The 25696-nt window shown below is 40.4% G+C and overlaps 4 protein-coding genes across 4 annotated transcripts; all 4 read left to right on the top strand.

Moving 5' to 3' along the window:
- Window positions 1-4776: 4776 nt before the first annotated feature.
- Window positions 4777-5640, top strand: LOC142991401 (uncharacterized). The gene is made up of 2 exons (XM_076141518.1): window positions 4777-5005; window positions 5170-5640. The coding sequence occupies exons 1-2, from the start codon at window positions 4825-4827 to the stop codon at window positions 5385-5387; spliced, it is 399 nt and encodes a 132-aa protein (XP_075997633.1). The 5' UTR covers window positions 4777-4824; the 3' UTR covers window positions 5388-5640.
- A 5368-nt stretch (window positions 5641-11008) lies between these two features.
- On the top strand, window positions 11009-18010 carry scinla (scinderin like a). The gene is made up of 17 exons (XM_076141508.1): window positions 11009-11133; window positions 12206-12398; window positions 12529-12683; window positions 13174-13335; window positions 13468-13620; window positions 13863-13958; window positions 14069-14201; window positions 14384-14472; window positions 14581-14796; window positions 14885-15018; window positions 15236-15326; window positions 15824-15994; window positions 16094-16268; window positions 16588-16703; window positions 16787-16864; window positions 16954-17014; window positions 17139-18010. Exons 2-17 carry the CDS (start codon window positions 12218-12220, stop codon window positions 17297-17299), a joined length of 2172 nt encoding a protein of 723 aa, XP_075997623.1. The 5' UTR covers window positions 11009-11133; window positions 12206-12217; the 3' UTR covers window positions 17300-18010.
- A 124-nt stretch (window positions 18011-18134) lies between these two features.
- On the top strand, window positions 18135-21105 carry LOC142991398 (retinol dehydrogenase 8). Its single transcript, XM_076141515.1, has 6 exons — window positions 18135-18380; window positions 19352-19513; window positions 19650-19829; window positions 19921-20014; window positions 20443-20626; window positions 20825-21105. Exons 1-6 carry the CDS (start codon window positions 18284-18286, stop codon window positions 21056-21058), a joined length of 951 nt encoding a protein of 316 aa, XP_075997630.1. The 5' UTR covers window positions 18135-18283; the 3' UTR covers window positions 21059-21105.
- Window positions 21106-21795: 690 nt separating this feature from the next.
- On the top strand, window positions 21796-24982 carry dr1 (down-regulator of transcription 1). Its single transcript, XM_076141516.1, has 3 exons — window positions 21796-22653; window positions 22750-22913; window positions 23811-24982. Exons 1-3 carry the CDS (start codon window positions 22434-22436, stop codon window positions 23955-23957), a joined length of 531 nt encoding a protein of 176 aa, XP_075997631.1. The 5' UTR covers window positions 21796-22433; the 3' UTR covers window positions 23958-24982.
- The last annotated feature ends 714 nt before the right edge of the window (window positions 24983-25696 follow it).

Here is a 25696-nt window from a genome sequence, read left to right as displayed (position 1 = left end):
GATGTACAGCATGTATGATTAGGGAAAAGCTTTCGAGCCTCAAGGACTATCACATCTGACCACACGGGGTCTTGCTCCCTCAGGTTTCAATCATGTCTCATGTTCTCAGGTGGGATGAGTTGTAGGACTTCAAACTCATCAAAAAAGACACATCAAAAAGGAAGGAGGAGGAGACACTACTGTTGCTTTAAGTAAAAGTGAAATAAATGTTCTTTTAAGCTTACTGCTAAAAACAAAGCCTATTAAGCTCATTATTATTTAGTTTTGGGGGTTTAAATCATTTTGGTCAAGGCAGTACAGGTCATGATCACACCTCCCACACATTCCTGTCTGCACCAAATATCTCAAGGGCATGATCCTCACTGAATTGAAATGACCTTCCCTGAACTCTGTCATGTTGCTCTCCTCACAGGACTGTTGCATTTACTTCTGTTATGATCTTGTATGAAATGCACATGTGGTCTCCTGGACATAGCTCAATTGCAAATCGAAGAGGCATTAATTGTCCAACTGCAAACATTTGAAAAGTCCAACTGCAAACATTTGAAAAGTCCGTTGGACATTTCAACCAATCAGTATAGGAGCTGCAAAAATAAGGCTACATATAGTGATCTCACAGGACAAGTTGCAGTCCCTAAATCAAGGCCAAATGCTTGGCACAGGGTAAGACAGAGCCAAATTTCTCAAAGGATCACTGGAAAAAAGTCCTTTTTACTGATGAGAAGGGAACAGATGGGTTTATGAAAGGAGAAGAGCACAGGAGAACAGAACAGCAGAGAGATTGATACCACAGTGTAGCAAAACAACATTGAAACATGGTGGTTCCCCACCCTGAGTGGGGAACCACTCAATCGACTACATCCCGACAAAGAGACAATACCACCTCATTCTTCGGAGGAAACCTTTTAGTTTGTATCTTTGTAGAGAAGGATTCACACTGCACCAGGATAATGATTCCAAACATACCTCATAGATGTGCAACAACATGAAGACAAAAGAAGGACAAGGAGTGCTGACTGTCATGGACTTTAATCCATTTTCCATCCAATGTGAATGAAATTAGAAAATAATGCAACATAGAAGCATTTCCACCTGCACTCCTTTTCTTTGGAATTAACTTCCTGCACTTGTTGTGGCAAACTCTCATACGTTCTTTAAATCCCAACAAGGCTTAGCTAGACTTTAGTTTACCCTCATTTGGTCAGTGGTAGTGAGTATAGTCCACCCACAGGACTCCCAGAATCTCACCCGCCATCATGCCGCGCTGCCACCCAGCCATCCCTAACTACCTACCTGGACTTATGCTTTAGGATCAGGACTCTTCAAAATGTTTTGGCTGCATTATTGTATATTCCTTTTACACACCTAGGCATCCAAGGAGAGGGAATCTGTCTTTGAATTGCCTTCCCAATGTTTCCTCTTTTTCCGTATAAGGTTTTTGAGAGTTTTTCCTTGTTCGTCTCGAGAGCTCTGAGCCGGGTCTGCTATTGTGGGCCTGTAAAGCCCTTTCAGACTTTGCATGTGATATTGGGCTATACAAATAAATTTGATTTGATTTGATATGATTTCAGGCCAAATGTTCAGACAGTGGTCACGTTTGGCATTGCTGTACATCAGGGGTCTCCAACCTTTTTGCCTCCTAGAGCTACTTTGACAAAATAAAAGTGTCTGAGAGCTACTCATGTTTTACATTATTTGTAACATTTATCGACATGGCTGATTCTCCACCCAAACCAGCTGAATTAGTGTCTTTTGTGTGAACATTTACAAAATGTTGATATCTAACACTCAACACTCACATTTTGTATCAAAATGCACTTCAATTCAGCAACATGAGCTTGTTTTTTTCTGTATACACTTTCAGTGTCAAGCTCACACCAATAAATTCACATCATAATAATCTCATAGAAAGCAAAACAATGTTATTACTTATTTTACTATTTAATTAATACTGTAACTTTCATATTTCTCATTTTCTGTCTGTCCACATATCACTGTCACAATTTCCCTTCACATTCCCTGTAATTCAGGGAATTCCCTGTAGTTCCCATATCATCTGTACTTCACATGCATTCAGTCTGTTCTGATGTTAGTGAGATGACAGAGAGTGTGGTACTATTTTCATGAGGAATTAAAATAGTTTTGTAATGTTCTTGCAGTGAAGCAGGTTCACTGTCGTACTGTTTTGGAGTGTTTTCTTCAGAGTGTTTTTCTGTTGGAAGAACATACACTGGATTGAGAGCCTGGGTGGAGCTTCTTTTTTGAAGTTTTTTTGTGGACCCTGCTCGACATGCTTCATTCAGCAAATTCTGCATTCTGCCTTTATGTTGTCAAAATTGTTAAAATGCATCCAAATGCTGCTTTTCTTCCCCCAGCTATCACTTATCTCTTCGTACACTGCTCTGTACCTGTAGTAGACCAAGACTATGATCCTATCATTCCGTCTTGTATTAAGTTGCAGAAAAATGAAAACGGCTCCCATCGTTCACATAAAAGAGCTAAAAGAGATGATATGGGAACTACAGGGAATTCTTCGAGCTGGTGCGTTCGTTCATGACACATGACGCCCTGCTAGCAGCCGTAAAGTCCCGTGAAAAGTTGCCGTGGACTTTGGTGAAGTGGCGCTCCACAGACGTGTTCAGACTGCAAAAGAGACACGCACACACTTGCCATTCACATTCCTAATTTGTTGCCTTTTATCGGGGCTGTCTTCGGGGCGGTCAAATCTGGCGTGCGCTTGCTAGCCGAATGTTACGGTGTCACGTAACCAAACTTGACAGCAGCATCATTTGTTGGATTGACAGCTGACTGGCTTATAATCGTTTTGTGACAAAAGGAGGCGGGATGTTTGTGAATTTGATTGGATAGAAATTTAAACAGCTTTACCAAGTGACGATGTGTTGTCAAAAGTACGTATTCTTTGAACCTTTCAGCGAACGACTCGGAAACGCTTGGTGAGCGACTGGTAGCTCGCGAGCGACGTGTTGGCGACCCCTGCTGTACATTAAAGAAGGCAAAGCACATGCAACAACAGTGTGAGGCTGTAGATGATGGTGATTTAGCAGAATAAAATGGAGACCAAAAGATTCAGATTTTGACCCAAAAGCACAGCTCTCAATATGGCAAAGGGGTAGTAACAAGGCAGGCTTGGGTCAGAGCTGAGTAGGAAAAATAGAACTACAGCAAACATACAAAAGGTAAAGTCTTCACTCGGTCAAAAACCAGACAGGCTAAGCTACAGAGCTAAACACTGGACTGGAAAGGGACAGTACATACAGTATACTATGAGGGCTTGATGAGATAATGAGATGCAGCTGGGAAGGTGAGGGTTGCTGGGGGAACCATTGCTCAAGGGCGACTTCTCGTGGACACCGTGGTGCATGGCAGCTTCTGGAATAAGAAATGTCAGCAAATTTAACAAATTAGTTTGGATTATAATTAGAGAAGACTGAGGAAACCATGACAAATGAAATATTTTCATCAGATACAAATGATGTAGAAGAAGCTGACGTCTGCACTTAATTTGTATAATTAGTTTGTATGATAAATATCCTTATGTTAGGGTGCTATGTTTATTTTATGCCCATTCTCCATTTTATGTTTATATGGGTCAATGAGATGCAGACAGAGGTGAGTGCCGGAAACCTGCAGGTCCACCGAGAAGCTCTATGAAAGCAGGGCAGCACTGCTGGAGTAGGTCACATTCTCAACAACAATATCTGCTATTTTTTATCATGTGCATGTATGCAGGTTATGGTACTACAATCACTCCATTGTAGTTAAGCGTATCAAATGCATTCACATAAATACTCTTTTAAAGAAAGCAGGCTTTTACAATTTGCTCCACAAATCACACCAAAGCATAACCGGGGGATTTTTTCCCCCTGAAATAGATGCTACAACATTTAACTGCTTTTTTACAATGTATTTATTTTTGATATTTTTGCTTTGGTACTTTGTTTTTGTGTCTTTTCTTAAAGTATTTTATCAGTGATTGTGAGTGAGAATAACAGGAAATACTGTAAATATATTGATTTTCAAATATCAAAGTCAATCAAATCACAACATTTGATAGTCTAGCTCAAGAGGTTTATTAAATGGAAATGCTTTAGCTGGTACGTCTGTCGAATCCCAAAAAGAACCAGGAAAGGAGCCCATGAGGCGGGTGACCGTGGTGTTTTGTGGCATGTGGCATGTTGCTGTAACAGTAGCTCAGTCCAACATAAATCAGTGTTATGAAGAATACAATTTTACCTATTAGACTACATCTATTTCTACTCACATCAGTAGTTATTGATGAATCATTATGATGTCCTTACCCTTTACTTACCTATCTTACTTTTTTCCTTTGGTTCTAAGAACATTATAAATAGCTCAATGTGGTCACTGTGTCCCATTCCATGTAAGATTCTTCAGGTTTGACTTGTATAATCTGACTGAGGTAGTTGTATAATTTCTGCTTTCCCATTGACCATTGTTTCATTTTGTCATGTGTAAAATGTTCTTTGGCTTGGAGGCTGTGTGAAGCCAGTCTTATGACTTGCTGATTGTAATGGTGCGTGCTTGCACTGAGACTCGTTTGTTTTCAGATGATTTGCTGATGCGTGTTGGGGTCAAGGGCTATAAAACCCAATGTCACCAGCAGCGCAGTTCATTTGCAAACAAAACAACATTTCACTCTGTACAGCCGCAGACAGAGTAGGACACGATATCTGGAGAACATAAGTAGATGTTGCAAGTTTAGAAGCTAAATTGCATTGCTTGTGTCTTATTTTCACTCACTGGTTGCTGCTGTGTTGTGCTGTTTAGGCTTTAACATTCAGCATGAGTGACTGTCACAGTGAGTTAAGTCCAAGGGAGCGAGCTTTGCTGAAAATCCGGCGAGACAGCGACACAAAGGCTGGCGAATTAGCCAAGATGGAGAAGATGCTGCAGCAGACAAAAGACCTTTTGGACAAGAAGACTGAACCTGGCACAGAGAAAATGGACTACCAGGAAAACATGGGTCTGTATTAGATGTGTGCATGCATGAGTCTCTTGATATTCTGCTTAAGTTGATTAGTTCATTTGATTATTCTTTCATCTTCCATAAATTTCCTTTTTGTCAGTGTCAAAGCTCTTAGTGATGGTGGTCGGTGCTATTTGGCTGTTTGTCCTTTTTTGCTCCAGTAGAGGATCTAGAGGAGAAGGTACGCTCCAGCAGACGACACAGGAGAAACTCCCTCCATCACACACAGATGTTGGAGAGCCAGATGAAAACAGTGAAAGGTGAGCTGGAAGGCACGCTGGACCACCTTCAGGAGCTGCGGAATGTGCTGCGGCGCTCACAGCAGAAAGCAGAAGAGCGCAAAGCTGTAATGGAGAAGCTGGCTGCAGGACACAGATGAGCCGTGGGCGGACGTGACCTGTCTGACTGACATCCCACAACCTGTCCACCCAGCTGGGAAGAGTTTAGACAGCAGCCACTCCCTGGAGAGTGTCGACACGGTATCAAACACAGAGACTTTACCTCCTTCTCTGCCACGAAGCTGTAATACCTCATTGTCAAAGACTTTATTCAGCTTTTCATGGAGCCTGCCTCTGATAAAAATACTTACCAATAACTTCCTCTTCTTACTCCAATTCATGCCTACTGCTTTAATCTCAAACGCGTTTAAAAAAAAGAAGCTTGATGTAAATAGATCATGAAATGAATCATACACACATTATTCTAGAATTGTGTTTTTGCTTTCTGTTGTTGTTTTGGTTGTGAACTATTTTCCTATTCTTGGAAGACATAAAATATGGAGAGCACACTTCTGCTCAGCTAATAATCAGAGGATGACTAAATCATCTCATTCATTGATTGCAGTCATTGTGATCTCACCAAACTAACCCATTGAGTGGCTTTACCTGCTCCTTACAGTATGATAACAGGAGACGTACATGATACATGTGTGTGTGTGTGTGTGTGTGTGTGTGTGTGTGTGTGTGTGTGTGTGTGTGTGTGTGTGTGTGTGGGGTAAAAATGTGGAACACTCCTACAAATAAACAAATAAATCCTGATTGTATTGCAAACAGATGTGAGTTGCTTTGCTCTTCTATTCTTGTTGGTGCTTTGTATTCTCCCTCAGGTAGCGGGAATGTGAGAACAGTACTGAATATTCCAGTTTCCACTCCCTCTGGGATCAACAAGCCCTTGTTTTTGTCTTGTGGTGAGTGAAGCTTTAGGGCAACCTGTGGCCAAGACATGATCACACTTGATTCAGCACTGCTTGTTTCACCCAGTGTCACATGTGGTGATGTTATTTTCTGACCTTGAGGTGGACATTTTTAAAGCTAAATGGCAGCCATTCATACACACTTTCAAAATGTGTTACTTCCTTTCCTTTCTTCCTTAATGTGCCTGTTTCTTTCATTTGTTCATTCATTTGTTGGTTTCCTTCCATCATTAATAATTTAGAGTCACAGAAAGAGAGATGTTTCATGCATTGCTTCATATAAATCACAAATCAAAGAAGTGGTTCAAATTACAGCCATGCAAGTTCATCTAAGAACAACCAAACTGTTGTTCAACTGCTTGGTGCAGTCGTTGTTCCTTCGCTTTGTAAAATAATCACACCCTTCTTGAAAGCAGCTAAATGCTGGCTTCTAGTTGCATGGTTTGGCAACCAGCCATATAAGAGATAGCTGCAGCCATATTTTCTCAACCTCAGCTGTTCTTACATAATTCCTGTCCTTCACAGAGGAAAGACAACAATCAAGGTTAGAATCAAATATTCAGGAATGCCTGCATCAATATGGTTTCTCCACTATGTTTTTTTCCAAATTTTTTAAAACAAAATTTGAATTGATTTATTGTTGAATAGCTTCTTGTCAAACTTAGCAGGGACAGGGACAGAGTGAATCAGCCAGAAGCGTAATGAACATGGGACAAACTCATCTCACCACTTCCCAAGCACTCAGATGTGTGTCCATGATACCCAAGAGTGTTGTTGTTCATGGCATTATGTAACAGCGGGTGTTCATGGCGTTATGTAACAGCGGGTGTTCATGGCGTTATGTAACAGTGGGTGTGGTGATGTTACCTTAGTGGACCGCACCTTTTATACATACATGGAAATAAAAATGCTTTCAGAAACAACAAAACAAAAGAAACAAAAACAGTTCACAAATGACACCATTGAGATCAATGCACTCTACCTGAAATACACTTTTACCACTGCAGAATTTAACAGTTTTGCAGCCAGCCATGTTTTTTCTCTGCATCATGAATGAATCTTACCTACATTAAATGTAAGCCTGTTAATTGAATGGCAGTGTGTTCACATGCATGGAGAATTTAAGTTGATCTTGTACTTCTCAGCAATAATATGTCAAATAAAAAAGAGACTCAGCTCTTTTTATGCTATTTTTTATGGTTGGGCCAACTTGTAATTCAATATTTTGGCTCGGGATCACCTCAAGTTAGAACAAGTAGTAGACAGAGTTTGGGTTATGCAATCAGACGTGTTTGGATTGCACATATGTCTGTATGAGTGTGTGTCAATGCACTTGTGTATACATGTTTAGTCTGGTGGAGACCTGGGCAGAGTCTATATGAGCTGTGGGTGTGTTGCACAATGAAACAGAATGTGCATCTCTGTCAAGCCAGAGGGATTGATCCAACCCCGATATGAGGTGATTGCCATTCCCATGCCAACCAACCAATGGCAAAGATTTGTTCCTGTCCATTCTATTAGGGAGTCAAATGAGAACGCAAATGCCCCACGTGTAGCTTCTGACAGTACAAATGTAGGAAAATCAGTCAAATAAAAGAAGGGCAGATTCACTACTAGTTTTGCAGGGCTTTAATAGAGATTAACAAGACAAATTCTTGTCCATATTTACTAACAAGATGAGCACCCCGGTTAGAACGGCATTAGACCAAGACAAAGTATGCATGAGGCAAATTTGCAAGAATGAATGAGGCTTAAAGATCCACCAAGTGAGCATTAAGTTTTTGGGGGGACAGGACTAGCACAACGCACAGGTGTCCAACCTGGTGAGACCCAGGAGGAGCCTGGGAATAGAGAGAAAAGAGAGAGAGAGAAGGAGAGAAAGAGAAAGAGAAAAGAAAGAAATGTTGATTGGAAACTGTGGAGTGTGATACACACGTGGATAAAATGTATAAGGAGATGAGGGGACGTTAACCCTGGCTGTTGGCTTGTACAGTCAGGTTGTTTATAACAGCAACCCCTCCAAGTCCACCAAGGAGCTGCTAGGCCAAGGAAGAAAATAGACTTGCAGGAAAGTGCCACACCCTGATAGATCCACCTAAGCAAAGCGTGCAGTTAGACAAGTCAGAGCTGCATCCAATGGAAGTACGAGAGGTTGCCAGGAAAGTGCAAGCAAGCTTCTTAACTCCTGCTACGCCCGTGGAAGATTCATTGCTTTGAAAGTTAATACACGTGATTTGATGTGTTATTTTTACATAACTACATGAGATAATCGCAGTCCTAGAGCTCTTTCTCAACGCTATCTCGTGTCCTTATCCCCTTCTGCCGCACTATGTTACATGAGTGAAAGAGAAATCTTGCGATTCTAGCTCATGAGAGGGCCATAACAACCGGGCTAGACATGGATGAATCTTCTCAGGGTTTTTGCGCAGAGAAACAGAGTGATGCTTAGCCCTTTATTGGGCAAATGACTACTTTTGGTGACTTGCAGACTATGCAATGTCGTGTGTGTGATATGAAAACATTTTGAGTCACAGTATAACTGAAAAAAAACACATACACAAAAGTGTTGTTTATACTTTAAAACTTGTCACGCGCAAATAGATGCTGGAAGATAATACAAGGAATAATTAGGATTAGCGTTAACTACAAAACTAGAATTAGCGCGGATTTTTGATACATCAATCCACATTCTAATTAAGCAACATTACATGAGACAGTGTGCTTCACTGTGATCATTGTCATTTCTGCTTACTGCATGGCCAGATGTATGAAAATACACATTTCAATGAATCCATCCAACAAAACCTTGTTTGCGATTTGACAGCAACTATTTGGGTTGGGTTGGGTTCGTCTGGGGGTGGCTGGCACAGGATTGAGGATAATCTGAATTATCACAGAATGCAGTATCTCAGTGATCCTCCCTCGGCGTCACAAAGTCTGCTGAAGTAGGGTAGAGAGTGCCCAAAACGAAATCAGCTCAAGGTCAGCTACCTATCACGGCGTTCATGGATGGCCTCAGCGTCACCACAGAGTCTGTCCCAGGCTGTCGCTGGATTCTGCAGGGACTCAAAAAGCTGATGGAGGTGGCACAGATGCATTTCAAGTCAAGCCAAGCCCAGTCAAGATCGATGGTGCTGAGAAGAAGAAAGGGAGTTGACAAGTTGCAACCGTTCCAACCATCATGAGAAGCCTCAGTAAGGGGTTTGACAGCACCCTGAGGGATGCAGCATGCAGTCAATCAGACTGAGTTGAATGCTTAACTGAATCCATGGACCGGTCTAGCCTGCCAGGCAAGTTTAAAGCATGTCCCAGCATGGCATTCTTCCCAGAATCTGGTGGCCTCTTCTTGCCTATCAAGTGCCGATCTCGACAGTTGAGACCTTAGAGAGGAAAGTCAGGAGCCACCTCAGAGGATGGTTGGGACTACCAAGGAGTCGAAGCTGCATCACAACGACACAGCAATAATCTGCGACTGCCACTCAAGTCCTTGAAGGAGAAGTTCAAATTGGCGAGAGCCAGAGAAGTGTTTTAGTACAGAGACTACAGCGATCCAAAGGTAGCCAAAGCCAGGATTCAGGTGAGGACTGGTAGGAAGTGGAGAGCAGAGGAGACTGTTCGACAAGCAAGGCAAGACCACATCACAATCATCACAATAGGCAGCTGGGATTGGTGAAAAGAGACAGGGCTGGACTGGGATCCTTTTCATCTCCCCCACGTTGGCATCATCAAAGGGAAAAACATTGCCTAGTCCAGGAGGAGGTTAGAGATGAGAGCAGCAGGCAAGGAGGACCGACTTGCAGGACAGTGGGAATGAGGCAACAGGGAGCAGCCAAGCCCTTCTGCAAAAACATCTGCAGCTTACCTGGCCTCTGTGAGGGTTTGGCAGCTGCTGGTAGACCTTGAGCGGCAATTGATGTTCCCCAACCACATTATGATCACCACCTTGAGACCAGATATCGTTCTCCTGTCTGAATCCACCAAACAAGCAGTTCTGTCGGAGCTAAGTCTCTTGGGAAGACCGCTTGGAAGAGGCCTTTGAGAGAAAGCTCGCCAAGTACGATGGGCTGGTCAGCAATTGTCAACAAGCCGCATGTAGAGGAAGATGTCTCCCAATAGAGGTTGGATGCAAGGGCTCTGCATCCAGAGCCTTCAGTACGCAGGGCATTGAAGGAGTGAGGAAGAGATGAGCCATCCGCCATACCACCAAAGCGGCGGAGAAAGCCTCAAGATAGCTGTGGCTCAAGCGAGGAGAACCATGAACGCAGAATAGCTGGTCAGCCATCTGGACACACATCAATAGATGCATTTGCACAGCCACACTAACATGCTGTGACTGTATTACCAGCACTTGCTTGAATAATCATACACCCAAGTAGAACACCCAACATTTTTATATTAATTTAGATACATTTGGCAAATTCTTACAATAATATGATATGGATGTTCATAGAGCATTTTAAATAGATTATTACAGGAAATATTGAAAAAGAAAGCTTGCTTTTTTTGTGGTAGTACACAGAAACTGGTTTGAATCTGAGGGGCCGGACTTCTATTCTTTGAGCTGCATTAAATCATTTAGATAATGATCAGTCTCTTTAATCTCTATAATCTCTATTCACATGTGGAACAATCAATCCTTCAATCCTCATCAGTCCTTGCGCAAAAGCTCCCCTCACATTTAAAAGACTCTGACATATAATAAATTAAAGAAGTTATAGCCTGCGTTGTGATTGTTCAGCATACGTTTGCACAGGAGGCGTTTCTGAGAGCAGTCAGTGAGTTCAGGCAGGTTGGATAGGGACATGCAGACACGCCTTCTCTGTATATGTAAGCAGGTTCGCTGTGCAGAGAAGCTGTGTGGAAATCAAGTTGAGCAGCGACGCAGCAGCCTTCTCTCCTCCTCACATCCTGCAACTGTCCTCTCACAGACCTGGTAAATGAAATACTTTATTACTCTTTACATGCACTCGATGTTTTATGGAAAATAAGTATCTGTGTGAGGCCACTGAACTTAAATCATGGTCAGTTAGTATTTATGAAGGTCTTTATGATAAGTATTTATGATAGTCCTACTGGCTCTATTTCATTGTTGATATTATCAAGTTGCTGTAAAGTTACTGAGAGTTTTTTGCGTCTTTGAAAAGAAGCACTGAGACCTTTCCTATTTGAAACCATTTGGTTTATAAAATCAGTTCAAATGGAATTCAGTATATTATATTAAGGACAGAATATAACTGAATTGTTTTTAGTAAGTAACAAGTAACCAGCCAACTGAAAATAGAATAAAACAAAACAAAAACAAAATACCCTAGGCTACAGTAAAACAGATGCAGGATCACTATGTAGATGTCACACCCAAATCATTCAAGTCAAGTCAAGTCCCATATCGCCTCTGACAGTTTCATTGAAGATCAGCCCGGAAACTTTTATGTTGGCATGAAAAAAGGCTGTTCCTGATAGATCTTTTTAAGACTATATCTATGAAAATGCCATATTATTGTTTATTATCATAATTATTAGCTTGCACAGCATTTTGCTTCTGGCTTTGTCTGAGGAGTGGCTCCTCCAACTGAAAACTGCACATCCACATTTAGAGATTGACAAAGCTGTGGACACACCCTGGCACATAATGTGATTCTCATCATTTTAAATCAAGAAACAGCTATTTGTGTTTTTGGTCTTGTGAAAAGGGTATTAGGGGTTAAGAAACTTTAATAGACTTTAAATATGAAACTTAATTATGTCGTAGAATAGTGGAATGTACATTTATGAACACAAATGAGGTGATTTTTTTCTATCACCTCATGAGGAAAAGACAATCATATTAATGATGAGGTCTTGATTGTCAAATATTTACGATTGTATTTGCAATTTGAATCACATTAATTTGATTTTAATAAATACGTGTATTGTTTTTTGAATAATTATCATTATTAATATTATCATTTACTAATTATTAGTATTATTATTATTATCATTATTTATTTATTTATTATTTTACTTAGGTCCTGAGCACCATGGCATCCCACAAAGAATTCCAGACTGCAGGGAAAGTGAAAGGCCTGCAGGTGTGGCGGATAGAGAAGATGGATATAAAACCTGTCGCCAAAGAACAACATGGGATCTTCTACAATGAGGATGCTTACATTGTGCTCCACACCGCATCTGCTCAAAGTCATGACATCCACATATGGCTAGGTAATGGCTCGAGATTGATTATTCTGTAATGACAACACAAAGTAAATCTTCAAAATGATCATTTGCATGTTCTTATATACTGTATATATTTTTGACAATCATTCATTATCCAATATTTGGGACTCCATAGGCGAGAAATGTTCCCAGGACGAGATGTGTGCTGCTGCCATCCTTGCCTGCCAGCTTGATAATTTCCTGGGCGGCTCCCCGAAACAGGTTCGCGAGGTTCAAAATTATGAGTCACTCGACTTCCAAGGCTACTTCAAGTCTGGTATCAGGTACAAGGTAAGATATACATGATGTTTGTTTGTTTATGTTGCATGCATGTCTTAGGTTTTTGCTTAATATACTACAAATGCCAGTGTCCACTTTGCAAATATTGTGCATGGTCATTAAGGGCCCTTGGTGAAAGTATTATATCCTAATTCAATTTAAAGAGGCTGTGTTTATATGAAAAGTTAAAAACATCACAATGGTTTTTTTTAAGTTGTTTTGAATCTCATTTGGTTGCTCTCTCGGGTTCTTTGGAGAACTGCCAAAAAAACTGAGCAGCTCTCAGTCATCAGCTGGAGGAGCAGACACTGCTTCTCTATAGTAAAATGGAAATAGCAAATTTGAAATTGAACCACTAATCTGCAAGTTAAAACCGCAAAACCTTTGACATGAATCTATACATCTATCATTTACATCATATACTGTACAACATTTCAGTATCTACTGGTTGTATTTAATGTTTTTATTTCTGATTGTATTTGTGATTTTGTACCTATCACAGAAAGGTGGGGTCAGCTCAGGCTTCACACATGTAGTGACCAACGACACAAATGAGCCCCGTCTGCTTCACGTTAAGGGACGCAGGCACATTAGGGCCAATGAAGTGGATATGACCTGGCAAAGCTTTAACAAAGGAGACTGCTTCATCATTGACTTAGGAGAGGTGATCTATTTGATGAATGTGATATCTACACATTATAATGAAGATTGACAGTACACTCTTCAGGCCTATCGAATTATGTAATGCTATTGAATTGTGTCTCCTATTCATGCTTTCATCTCTTTGGATTTATAGAGCATCTACATCTGGTATGGAAGTGAGTGCAGTGGCTGGGAGCGCCTGAAAGCCAGTGAGCTCGCCATTGATATTCGTGACAATGAGAGACAAGGCCGCATTAAAATGCACATGGTTGATGAAGATGACGGTGAACCAGAAGTCATCATCAAAGTGATTTGATTTAATTTGATTTGATTAGTTTTTTCCTGCCTTCTGTCTGTGTATGCATGGGTCTCAGTTGTCTCCATTCATCCTTTAACTTAATAACTTGTTGTTGATGTTTTACTTTGTTTTGTTAATAAAATGTATTTTCCAAAGTTATTATAGTTTAATACAGGCAACATTGGGAACTTTTTGAAGCTGGTGTAGCAATCTTAGAATATTTCTCTTCACATGAATGCATTTATTTTAAGGTGCTTGGACCTAAGCCTGCAAACCTCCCTTCATCCAGCTCCATCACTGATAAAGAAGCTGATCAGGCCAACCAAAGAATGGCATGTCTTTACATGGTATGCAGATATAATGCATTCTTAGAGGTCAAATAGTAACTATATCTATAATGATTGATAATTTCACTCTATGGATGCAGATAATTTGAGCATCTTTGTTTGCTTTGTAGGTATCAGATGCAGATGGCTCTATGAAGATAAATTTGGTGGCTGAAAAGAACCCATTCCAACAAGACGTGCTCTCTCCAAAAGAATGCTATATCTTAGACAACCACGGAGACAATATGATAATTGTTTGGAAAGGTCTGAATACATTTTTGCAATCTTTGAGTATATATGCTGTTTGTTTTGTAATTGTGGCTTTTTAATTTTTTTGTTTTACCTAACTTTTATCTAGTCAGTAATCTGTGGTTATGTGCAATGAGAACGCGTTGCTGAGTTTATTATTCTAGTCACTAACCACTGTACCACACCCCAAACTACAGGGTCAAGTGCAAGCATGTCTGAGCGCAGCACTGCTATCAATATGGCAGATGAGTTCATCAAAAAGAAGAATTACCCCAAGCACACTCAGGTAATGTAGTGGCGTGGTAAAGTAGATTCTTGTCTTGTAAACCTTTCAATGTCTTTCCGGATATCACATATAAATGGATGTTATTCTGCCCACCACCAACATGTCCAGGTCCATATACTGGGGCAATGGCACGAGTCCACCCTATTCAAGCAGTTCTTCTTTAACTGGCAAGACAAGGATGAGACCACTGGCCCAACAAAGGCCTACACCATTGGTTCCATTGCCAAGGTGGAGCAGGTTCCCTTTGACGCCTCCAAGCTCCACAGTGACAAGATCATGGCTGCTCAGCACGGCATGGTGGATGATGGTTCTGGGAAAGTCAAGGTGTGGTCATAAGTGAAAATTTGTTCATGTTGCATCTTCGCTATTTCAATTCTCAGTGTGTTACTTACATGTGTACATGTGTCTGTAGATTTGGCGTGTGGAAGGTGGTGATAAGGTACTTGTGGACCCATCCAAATATGGACAGTTCTTTGGAGGTGACTGTTACCTGGTGCTGTACACCTACAGTGACGGAGGAAGGGAGAAACATATCATCTACACCTGGTGAGTGTGACAATGATGCCTTGAATCTAAAGACGTCCAAGACAAAACAAAACATCACTTTCACAAGATAAAAACTATAGTAATACATACAAACACAATATGGCACAGTCTCAAAATGTGTTAAAAAGTAAGTAAGTCTAAGTACTTGTACTATGTTATTTCTTTTTTCTTTGGTTGAATAAAATTTATGAATAAGTTGTGTTTTTGTTGCTTTAAGGCAAGGGCTGAAATGCTCTAAAGATGAACTGGGTGGCTCAGCTTTTATCACTGTTCAGCTGGACGAGTCCATGGGAGGATCACCTGTGCAGGTAAGATACTTAAAGGAAGAGAGTAGTGATTCGGCTAGTGTTTTTTGGTCAAAACAAACCATACAGTACCATATGCTTAACTGTCCATATGCCAGCTTCCCATAGCCACTGCAGAGGAGCTGAAGAGCCGCACGCTCTTCAGCTCCCTGTAAATAATTATACTGTGATTATCATCCCCTTTGACTTATCGCAGCGCAAACTGTGGTTGCCAATGAAATACATTTAGAAATATTTGCCTTTTTTGGCTCTCCCAGTTATAAAGGTTGCCGACCCCTGGTCTAGTCAAAAACAAACAAACAAATAATAGAAATTGTCGGCTATTTGCTGCATTTTTGGACAATTTTAAGGCCATATAAAGCCACTTGAAGAACATCAAAAACGAACAGAAATTAAACCAAAATGACATTTACAATTGTTTATTGTTGACATTCAATCATGCAGATGTCTTTATTCACAGTCCAGTTCGAATGACCTATTTCCACGGCTGTCTATTGCAGGTCATTGTCACTCAGGGCCAAGAGCCCCCTCATCTTGTGAGCCTGTTTTCGGGGAACCCTTTGGTCATCTACTTAGGTGGAACATCTCGTGAAGGAGGCCAAAGCCAGCCGAAAAGCACACAGCTCTTCCATATCCGCAGGAGCTCCACCAAAGCCACACGGGCTGTTGAGGTCAACCTCATTTATTACACTGAGCATACATGAACTGATAAAGAGCTAAAGAATCAGTCATTCAAATTGCTCCCTCTCTTTTTCCTCTCACTGATCCAGGTCGGGCCCTCTGCTGACTCCCTGAACACTAACGATGTGTTTGTGCTGAAGACACCTGATTCCTTGTTCCAATGGAAGGGAAAGGGAGCCACTGATGAAGAGATAGAGGCAGCTAAGTATGTTGCCAGCCTGCTTGGAGGAACTGTCACTGCGGTGGACGAGTCCAAGGAGCCGAGTGAGTGCTGTAAATTGATAAATACAGTGGGTTGAGAAAGTATTCACCTCTTTCTTATTTTGAAAGCTTACAATTCATTCATTTGTAAAAGCCTTTTGATGAATCAACATCAGGTTGCCTCCCAGACTATAAGCTTTCTCCCCAGTTTGCTCAGTTTGGCTGATGGCTCTGCCCTCGCAAAATTTGATCTCCTTTGACCTCAAATCGTAGCTTACTTTTTCAGCTGTGACAAACTAGACATAAGCTTGCTATTCTAAATCATCTCCAATACAACCACTGATGGTATCACATTTATTTACATCATGTTAAAAAACACCAGATGGCTTCTGGACTGCACTGGGTGGAAAGAAGCCTTACCAGACCTCCAAGTCCCTGATGAATGCAGTCCACCTTCCAAGGCTGTTTGGCTGTTCAAACAAGACTGGTGTGCTGAGAGTAAGTATTTATTTTTTCATTCATTTAATTGATATATATATGGTAATGTACTACGCTTTTTACTGATCACTTACAATGTTTAGGCAGATGAAGTGTCATCGGCATTCACACAGATGGATTTGGCCACTGATGACGTAATGCTGCTAGACACTTGGGAGCAGGTATGGTGCCATCATTTTAAATAAAATGGTAATTGTTAAATCTCTTATTTCCTTGTACTTAAATCTTTTGTGTTTGATTCTTCCATCAGCTCTTCCTTTGGATTGGAAAGGAAGCCAATGAAGTGGAGAAAAAAGGATCACAGAAAATTGGTAAGCTAACTTGAGCTTTGTAAATAATTTAACCCATATGAACCCACGGTGACGGTGTACCATATGTAATGTAAAAAGAGAGAAATTGTGTATAATATGAGAGATGCTTTTATTTCCCTTACAGCTGCAGACTATTTGACTTCTGACCCTGCTGGTCGTTCAAGTATCCCCATCAACATCATTAAGCAGGGGGAGGAGCCTCTCTCCTTCATTGGCTGGTTCCAGGCCTGGGACAGTACCATGTGGGACAAGAGTGTTTTGGAGAGGATCGAGGCCCTAATCTAATCTCAACTACTTGCATCCACTCTCTCTGTGCTTGATTATGTTAATGACATAATCCTTAAAGTAGAAAAACACAAAGCAGGAGTAACTCAAACACTGCAAACACGCATTGCATATCAACTGTTACTGTAAAACATATTATGAGTTGGGAATTACAAGTATTTCTTCCTGGTTTGTGTTCTGTTTGACCCCCGTCTCATGCTAAACTGTTAGGAACTTAGTATCTCAAAATACTGTTTTTGAAATAAAAACCACAAAATATCAAGGGATATTTAAGCATAATTATATGTTTTAATTTAATTGTGATTTTTTTTAAGTCAAGTCAAATGTATTAAGAAAGCATATTTAGGAATGACGGAGACAGAAACAAACTGAAAGAAAATAGAAAAAAGACAGAATCTTATAAATCCTAGATCACAATATGTTATGGTGTACATGTTATGTCGTATTGTTTTCATGGTTTAATGTACATTAAAGGCTAAAGATCCGGTAGAAACAAACACAACACACCGTCTTTGATCTGAAATGTGGCCTTACTATGGGTTTGAGGTTTTATTTCTTTGCTTTTACAGGGATGCCCTTATTCTTTTATTCTTTTATGAAAGATTGTATGATTTGTGTAAGCATTCGTACAACCTGGATTGCAAAGGCAAATTCAGCTTCAGAGAGTCTCCATTTGAAACATTTGAATTAAAGAGTCAAATCTTTTCAAAACCTGTGTGATCGTATTTCTATCAATAACTTAGTTGTGGTCACAATTTCTTTAACTCACAGATCAATGCACATGAAAAGGAGTTTGCTCAGTAGCCATCTATATCACCTGGCCATGCGTTATGATAATCTTCAATCCACGTGCACAAGGTGATTATGCTGAGTTGCAGACCTGTGGATTAACTAGCCGGCTATAAAAGTGCTTTATAGGTACTCATCCCCTTTGTTCTTTTTCATTCTGATGTGGAGCTGCAAGACGAACACTACAACAACACAATGACCCAGAAGTCTGTACTCATCACTGGCTGCTCCTCTGGAATTGGCCTGGCCTTGGCTGCACGTATTGCAAAGGATGAGAAGAAGCGGTTCATGGGTAAATTTGAACAAGTTCTGTTTAAACTGGTCTTGACAGATAACTGCGTTTCTGAAGTTTTATCATTGTGTAATGAGGAGCAATACATCAAGAGAAATCAAAGAGAAAAATGTGCTTCTTTAAGATCTCCAGTTTAACTTATGTATCAGTGGCAGATGTAATGTCTGTATCAGGCTGGTAGCTGAAGAAAATAGAATTTCAGCTTATCCACATGGTTGCTTAGCAGCAAAGACATTCATCAAATAGTGTAATTTCATATTTTTTCGTCTGAATTCCAGGTCATATCAATCATTCATGTTACCTGTGTGTATAAATATGTGTGTGTGTGTGTACAAGTATTATGTGATTGAAAATGTAAATAAAATCAAGGAAATAGCAGAACAAAGGGATTGTTGTGTAATGGTGACAAAAACCAAACATAACTTCATGTATAGGATCTTTCACGTTACCTGTATGTATATATATATGTGTGTATGTGTGTGTGTGTGTGCGCGCGTATCGTTGTTCTCGTATCTGTTTAGTTTACTCAGGTTATGCTTCTGGGAATGCACATTCAAAACATTTTTTTAATCATCTGTTTTAACAAATGAGCTCTCATTTTTACATTGCAGGCCGTACATGGAACATTATATAGATTAAGATTAATGGTAATGGAAATGCATGATTTCGTTTGGTTATTTGGTAGCAAAGCAGTATCAGGCTTATGGGAAAGAATCTCAAACAAACAGCATAATGACAGTTTAAGACCATAGCCACAAGAACATAGGATTACGTCTTAAGAACTTAAGCTGTAATTGTTGTATTTAGTAAATTGGTAGTGTGTTTAACACCTATTAGCAGATTTGCAGTTGAGCACTTTGTCCTCACTCACTGATGTTGGCATTAGTGGAAAACAAAAGCTCTTCATGCATCACAGGGTGTGGTTTCTATATTCAACGTTGTAGTTCTTGTTTCTATATTCTATGTTTTAGTTTATGCCACCATGAGGAACCTGAGGAAAAGTGAGGCCCTAGTGGAGGCGGCAGGTCGGACTCTGGGCAGGACCATGGAAATCAAACAACTGGACGTTTGTGATGAGAACTCCATCAAAGCCTGTGTGGACAGCCTGCCTGAGCGCCGAGTGGACATTCTTAGTAAGCATAAAGCTAAAGCTAGAGTCATGACAAAGTATAAAAATTGTTTTCATGAGTACTGCTAAGATCCCCAGACATACCTACATTATAATAACATCATCATTTTCACATTTCATAATCTCTTTTCCTCTCATAGTAAGCAATGCTGGTATGGGTTTGATCGGACCCATAGAGTGTCAGTCTATAGAGGAAATGAAGACTGTGATGGATACCAACTTCTTTGGATTAGTGCGATTGGTGAAGGAAATCTTACCTGATATGAAGAGGAGGAAGAAAGGCCATATTGTTGTCATTAGCAGTGTCATGGGCATCCAGGGTGAGTGAGGATGCATCTAATGGTCATCCATTTAATCACTGTCTTAAAGTTAAAAATTAAATTCTAAATGTGTTTTTTTTATGTTTTCCAGGAATTTTATTCAATGATGTCTATGCAGCATCAAAGTTTGCAGTGGAAGGATTCTGTGAGAGTTTAGCAATACAAGCTCTAAGGTTTAATCTGAAGTAAGACACATTCCATGCTGCTTCTGAAGTCACACTATTTCTCCAGCTCTTACAGGTTTTGTATTTTGCACTGGTTTCTTTGTCAAGTTTTAAAGTGGTCTTCATGTCACTAAAGTAAAAGATAATTCATGTTGGAGCAGCATTCCTCTATAATGCTGTCAGAATAGAAACAAACCAGCACTTATCTCTTCAACACGTCTCTAACTTCTTGCACATTCCATTCCACACCCAGGTTGGCAGCACCACCACACGCATGTTTTGTATAAGTCCTAACAAACCTGTTATTGTTTTGCATATCTGTGAGCTAGGTTTAATCTGCTTTGTGAGGAACACAATCTGAGAAAATATGACAACATGCTTTCTTCAGTTTCCTGGAAGAAAGAACAGTATTATGAATGTGCCGTATTGCTCTTCCTTTGCTTTCCCAGCATCAGCCTGATAGAACCTGGTCCAGTGTTAACAGAGTTTGAGAGTAAAGTCTTTGAGGAGGGCTTGAAGACTGATCTCAGCAAAGCTGACAAAGTGACTGCAGACATGTTCACTGACATCTATCTGAAAAACTACAAGCAGATATTTGAAACCCTTGGACAGACTGCTGAGGATGTAGCTGAGGTACAGTATTAGAGTTTAACTACCTCAGTAGACATATTTCACCGTCATTTATTTACTTCATCACCTTCATTTATCAAATTGCCCCCAATAAACTTACAGCAAATTAACAGTATCTAGTTATTTAGATTTTTAAATGTTACACTTCTTTCTATATTTCACTTTAATCAATATGGTGTCTGATCTCTACTTTTCCTACAGCATACTTACAAAATGATTACCATGAAGAACCCCCCTTTTCGTCACCAGACAAATCCGCTCTACACCCCTATGACCACCCTAAAGTATGCTGACCCAGAAGGTGATCTCCCCATTGAAACCTTTTATACCATGGTGTTTGAACACGACAAGGTCTTCAATGCCAGTCTGAACTTCCTCAAACTGCTGCGCTGGAGAAGTAAAAAAAGCTTTACCTTGGATAAGGAAAACAACTAATTGCATACTTGTCCCAAATCTTAACTTAGTTATATCTAGTAAGTAATATAGTAGTAATATAAGTAGTAACATAATAGTTTATGTTTCTGATATTCACACATCTATTAATGGTTTGACAGTGGCACAGCAATTTGCCTTGCATGAAATGTTCACATGGAACTCTGTAGTGCTAATTGTGAAGAAATAAAGAAATAGATGACACATGCTCTCTCCCTTGTTTCTTTAGGCTTCTGGAAGTTCTCTTGTTTTCTCTTAACCACACTCTCACTGCTTTCAAAGCCCAATATTACACCAATAGAAGTTTTAAGCAAACATATAAAGCACACACAGTCCAGGAATCAAATGAAGTACTACTTGATACACATATAATTCATATGGTAGATGTCACCTTGCTGAGTGCAAACCATATACATGTGTTTGACAGTTTCTCAAAAAAAGGTGGTTATTATGAGGACCAGTACAATTTGTAACGTCTGTATTGTGTTTGAGATAAAGGACTACGGTTTACACAGAGCCTGATCCAGGAGTCTACTTTCTACTCTATATCTCACACAACATGGATCAATACAGAATATTCTCCTCGTAAAAATATCCTCAAGATCTTAATTTGATCTAAAAAGTTAAAAGGATGTAATTGGATTTCTGTGACTTTCTTTTGTTTTTATCTATAATGATTACCCCTGCTTTGGTAATTCCCCGTGTGAACAGTAGAGGGCGGTATCAGATATTTAACAGCATCCGGTTGACGTTATATCCGGATAAGTTTTTAGCTAATGTTGCCCAGAATAGCAAATTCTAAATGAATTAACAATTAATTTCAGGGTTTAAAAAAATATATTTAGCTTATTTCTTTGGTATAATGAATTTAGCTTTCGGTGTTGTGGCGACTTTATTGTACTCGGCGCTTCTGCCCAACCAATTGAAGTTCCATATGTCGGGCAGTTCATTGTTAGCCTAGCTTTAGCCATGCTCTCAGGCGCTACTCCCACTCGTCTTCAGTGTTGTGACAGGGACCACGGCTACTAGCTAGCTTGTCAGCTAGTTGAGCTGCCAGAACCATTCTCCCACTATTTGCGTTTTTCCGATGTCTTCGCTCTTTTCCTCTCTGTGACATTTCGTATAGAAGCAGTGTGCTTAAAAGAACTCGTTTATTTGAGCATAAAAGCAGGGCTAAGGTCGGTACTACTGAAGTTAGCGAGTTAGCCAGCCGGCTAACTTTAAAGGACCGCGTCGCTGCTTAACACCAGAGCGTTTGGTGTTTGTCTGGATCCTTGTAGTTCACTTTCACGGGACATTTATCACCAATAATCACATCTAAGTCTTCTGCCGGAGCTTTCGTTTGTTTCGACCTTTTTTGTTTTGTTTTGTTGCCACGATGGCTTCTTCCTCTGGAAACGACGACGATCTCACCATTCCCAGGGCAGCGATTAATAAGATGATTAAAGAAACTCTTCCCAACGTACGAGTGGCCAATGACGCCAGGGAACTTGTGGTTAACTGCTGCACGGAGTTCATACACCTCATATCCTCAGAAGCCAATGAAATATGCAACAAGTCTGACAAGAAGACCATATCTCCCGAACACGTTATCAACGGTGAGCCGGTGTACACGTTTAGACTTTTCTCACTCACTAATGTGATCATGGATACATAATGACGTGCGTTTTCTCTTGCCTCTTGTTTTTATTTAGCCCTAGAGAGCCTCGGCTTCGCCTCTTACATCACAGAGGTAAAGGATGTACTGCAGGAGTGTAAAACCGTAGCACTGAAGAGGAGGAAGGCGAGCTCTCGACTAGAGAACCTTGGCATTCCAGAGGAAGAGCTCCTCAGACAACAACAAGAATTGTTCGCTAAGGTATATTCACAAGGCATGACTTCAAACTAAATCTGAAAGGCTTTGTTGAAATGACGTCATATCTTTGCCACTACTCTTTGCATCTAATGGCCACCTGGGTAATGCATGTTAGGGGTGTGAATAGCTCATCTTCCTTTTCATCCTGTCTCTGATGCTGAGTCTCAGCATGATGCCAGAAGCAGAGAGCTATAGTCATGCTTCTAAAAGCCTTAGAACCCGATTGATGAAGTCCTGCCGAGGTTGTTGTCTTTCTGGCAGTTATCCCACTATCACACAAGTGTGGTTGAGCTCTGTCAGTTACTTGTTGTGTTCAGCACTAAGAAGCGTTCTTTCATTTCAGAATGACATCAGCCACTGTGACATTCAGGGTGTAAAGCTGCACTAAATGCGGCCTCTAACACTGCCACAGCCTGTTGACATGTCTTACCCTCATGGCTGCTGTCTGCTCTGACATCCAGTGTCATATAGAGAAAGATGTGTTTGTTTATAGAAATATAGTAAGTTAGCCCTAAAGTTGAAAAAGATGTGATGTTTCAGTTTTGTATTTTTAATCAATCTGGAAAAGCTCAACTGGTTTTTCATGCATTATTGTCCAGTGTTGTTTAGATGGATGAGAACTGTTTTCAAATGTAATTAACTGTTGAGTGTTGATGTATTAAAGGTTTCAGTATGAATCTTCTTCTAGCCTCACTACACAATAAGAAACATTCTGCGAGGGACCGTTCCACAATAATACAGTCACATATTCCCGCCCGCCTTGCTATAAGTCAGGAAAAGTGATATTTGAATTGGTCGAGGATGCTCAGCTCTAATCTGACAGCTTACCATATGACGTTTTTACCGCTCAATTTGCGTTTCTCTTTTCAACGCCTATGTGTTGGTTGACTGTGTTTGCAGGCGCGGCAGCAGCAGGCAGAGCTGGCCCAGCAGGAATGGCTACAGATGCAACAGGCTGCCCAACAGGCACAGATGGCGGCAGCATCTGCCAGCGCTGCCCAGCAGGCCAGTTCCTCTCAGGATGAAGATGACGAGGACGACATGTGATCACAGGACATTGTTCATTTTGTCTGAATCCCTTCTCGGGGACAGTGTTGGCGCTCCAATCTCCCAGTAGTGCCATTTGACAAGAGACACGAGATGCGTTTGGCTGCTGATGGACATCAGCGTGCGGTGGACAGTGTCGTGGAGTAAAGGGAGCTTTCCTGTTAAGCCACATGACAAGATAACAGTACATGAAAATGATTTGCCTTTTTGTTTGGTAAAAAAAGAAAATATGATTCTTCTCATCTTCCCCTTTTCCAGTTGGTTCTGTTTATGACTCGGTGTTATTTAGTTTGTTCAAGTATGGATGTATTATAAACTTACTGAAGGCAGGTTTTGGACATGTCGGTGAATTTAGGCGATAATGCAACAAGTGTTCACTTCAGGTACTGCCTCAGTGAGCTGCATTTTCTTATCCGTTGTGTTAGGTTAATCTCGGTGGTTGAAGAGCTCCAGAAGCGAATGAATTCTTTGTTTTTTTTGTGGCGAATCTTATTTTTACAGAAAGGTTTTCCTTTGACTCCCTTCTTTACATTCAGCAGAGGATCGTTTGAGAGCTTGTGAATATTGTTTTCGTTCTTTTTTTTTTTTGGTAGAGAACATAATTGACATTTTTTTTAGCACATTCATGTAGATTATGTTACATTTTCTTCCTCATTTTGAACCACCCACAGTATTGCAAATTAGCTACACATTTCATAGATGGAATATATTTAACTCCGAACCAAAGAGAGAGGACAGACTAACATCCCCCGTTTTTGTTTTTTAAATTTTTTTTTAAATCAGGTGTCGGTGCAATGTGATACTTGGTTGCTGACTCCTAAGCCAGTAACAGCTCGGGATTATCAACTTTTTACTTTGTAAAATACTTTGATATGGAGGCTGAAACGTCCTCGGGTGCAGTATCAGATATTTGCATTGTGACTATGGTGACTCCTCATTGTCAAAACAAATAACTTGTTGTGAATCACATTCAGACGCCTTCTACAGAAGTTGTATTCTTTCAGCAATAAAAGAAACATTTTATAGACAAATATTGTGTTTTTCCTCTCATTCACCCGGTGAAGTCTATTTCTCTAATCAAATCTTTGCTCTACACTAAACAAATATATAAAAATGGTTGAGCTTTATTCTGGTAGTAAGTGAATCAAACACAATGTCACGCTGGCTGATGGTCTTTGCTGAGGTGAAGGAGCTGGACTGTGGCCTTAAAGTAAAGGGGAAATGCTCCTTTTTTCTTTTAAAGGTTACACCTAAACTCAGTACAGCTGACATATTGACATATAGGTGCTTGTGCAGCAATATAAAACTCTCAACAGGAGTTATTTGCTTGGTGTTTCCATTCTTCATACTGTGCAGTTATGTATCCACTGTAAGGCCTGAAAACCATAAATGTTCTATTGAACTGAACAACATATTTGTTCAACTGGGTATTTAAACCCAATATTTGTCAATGAGTGAAAATTCTTTACGTCATCTTATTGACAATGGCTGTTGGTTCTTGAAAGATACAGACATACACATACTGGGCTGTTGGAGGTGCAGGTGGTTGCCTGAGATGGTTGAGAAAACAGGTGAAACTGGTAAACAGGCAAAGGTCCAGCAGTTGGGAGTGGGAATGATTGATGACCTGACAGATGCTGAAGATTCTGCATGAGTTGGAGGTGATGACCAGCAGCTGAGAGACTAATCAGGCCAACTCAGCAACTCAGGAAGGAGAGGAGTCCTGAAAAGAAGCATTT

The sequence above is a fragment of the Genypterus blacodes genome, unplaced genomic scaffold (assembly GCF_046128005.1).
Source record: "Genypterus blacodes isolate CSIRO-AG114 ecotype Tasmania unplaced genomic scaffold, CSIRO-AGI_Gbla_v1 ptg000019l_1, whole genome shotgun sequence".
Classification (NCBI taxonomy): domain Eukaryota; kingdom Metazoa; phylum Chordata; class Actinopteri; order Ophidiiformes; family Ophidiidae; genus Genypterus; species Genypterus blacodes.
The sequence above is the reverse complement of the archived record's forward strand: the minus strand, read 5'-3'. Positions and strand labels throughout refer to the sequence as shown.

Coding starts and splice junctions, on each gene's coding strand:
- LOC142991401 (XM_076141518.1), top strand. CDS start 4,825: ATGAGTGACTGTCACAGTGAGTTAAGTCCAAGGGAGCGAGCTTTGCTG. Junction 5,006..5,169: donor GGACTACCAGGAAAACATGG/GTCTGTATTAGA, acceptor TTTTTGCTCCAG/TAGAGGATCTAGAGGAGAAG.
- scinla (XM_076141508.1), top strand. CDS start 12,218: ATGGCATCCCACAAAGAATTCCAGACTGCAGGGAAAGTGAAAGGCCTG. Junction 13,959..14,068: donor GAATGGCATGTCTTTACATG/GTATGCAGATAT, acceptor TTTGCTTTGTAG/GTATCAGATGCAGATGGCTC. Junction 14,202..14,383: donor TATGATAATTGTTTGGAAAG/GTCTGAATACAT, acceptor CCCAAACTACAG/GGTCAAGTGCAAGCATGTCT.
- LOC142991398 (XM_076141515.1), top strand. CDS start 18,284: ATGACCCAGAAGTCTGTACTCATCACTGGCTGCTCCTCTGGAATTGGC. Junction 19,514..19,649: donor GCGCCGAGTGGACATTCTTA/GTAAGCATAAAG, acceptor TTCCTCTCATAG/TAAGCAATGCTGGTATGGGT. Junction 19,830..19,920: donor CAGTGTCATGGGCATCCAGG/GTGAGTGAGGAT, acceptor TATGTTTTCCAG/GAATTTTATTCAATGATGTC.
- dr1 (XM_076141516.1), top strand. CDS start 22,434: ATGGCTTCTTCCTCTGGAAACGACGACGATCTCACCATTCCCAGGGCA. Junction 22,654..22,749: donor TCCCGAACACGTTATCAACG/GTGAGCCGGTGT, acceptor GTTTTTATTTAG/CCCTAGAGAGCCTCGGCTTC. Junction 22,914..23,810: donor AACAAGAATTGTTCGCTAAG/GTATATTCACAA, acceptor CTGTGTTTGCAG/GCGCGGCAGCAGCAGGCAGA.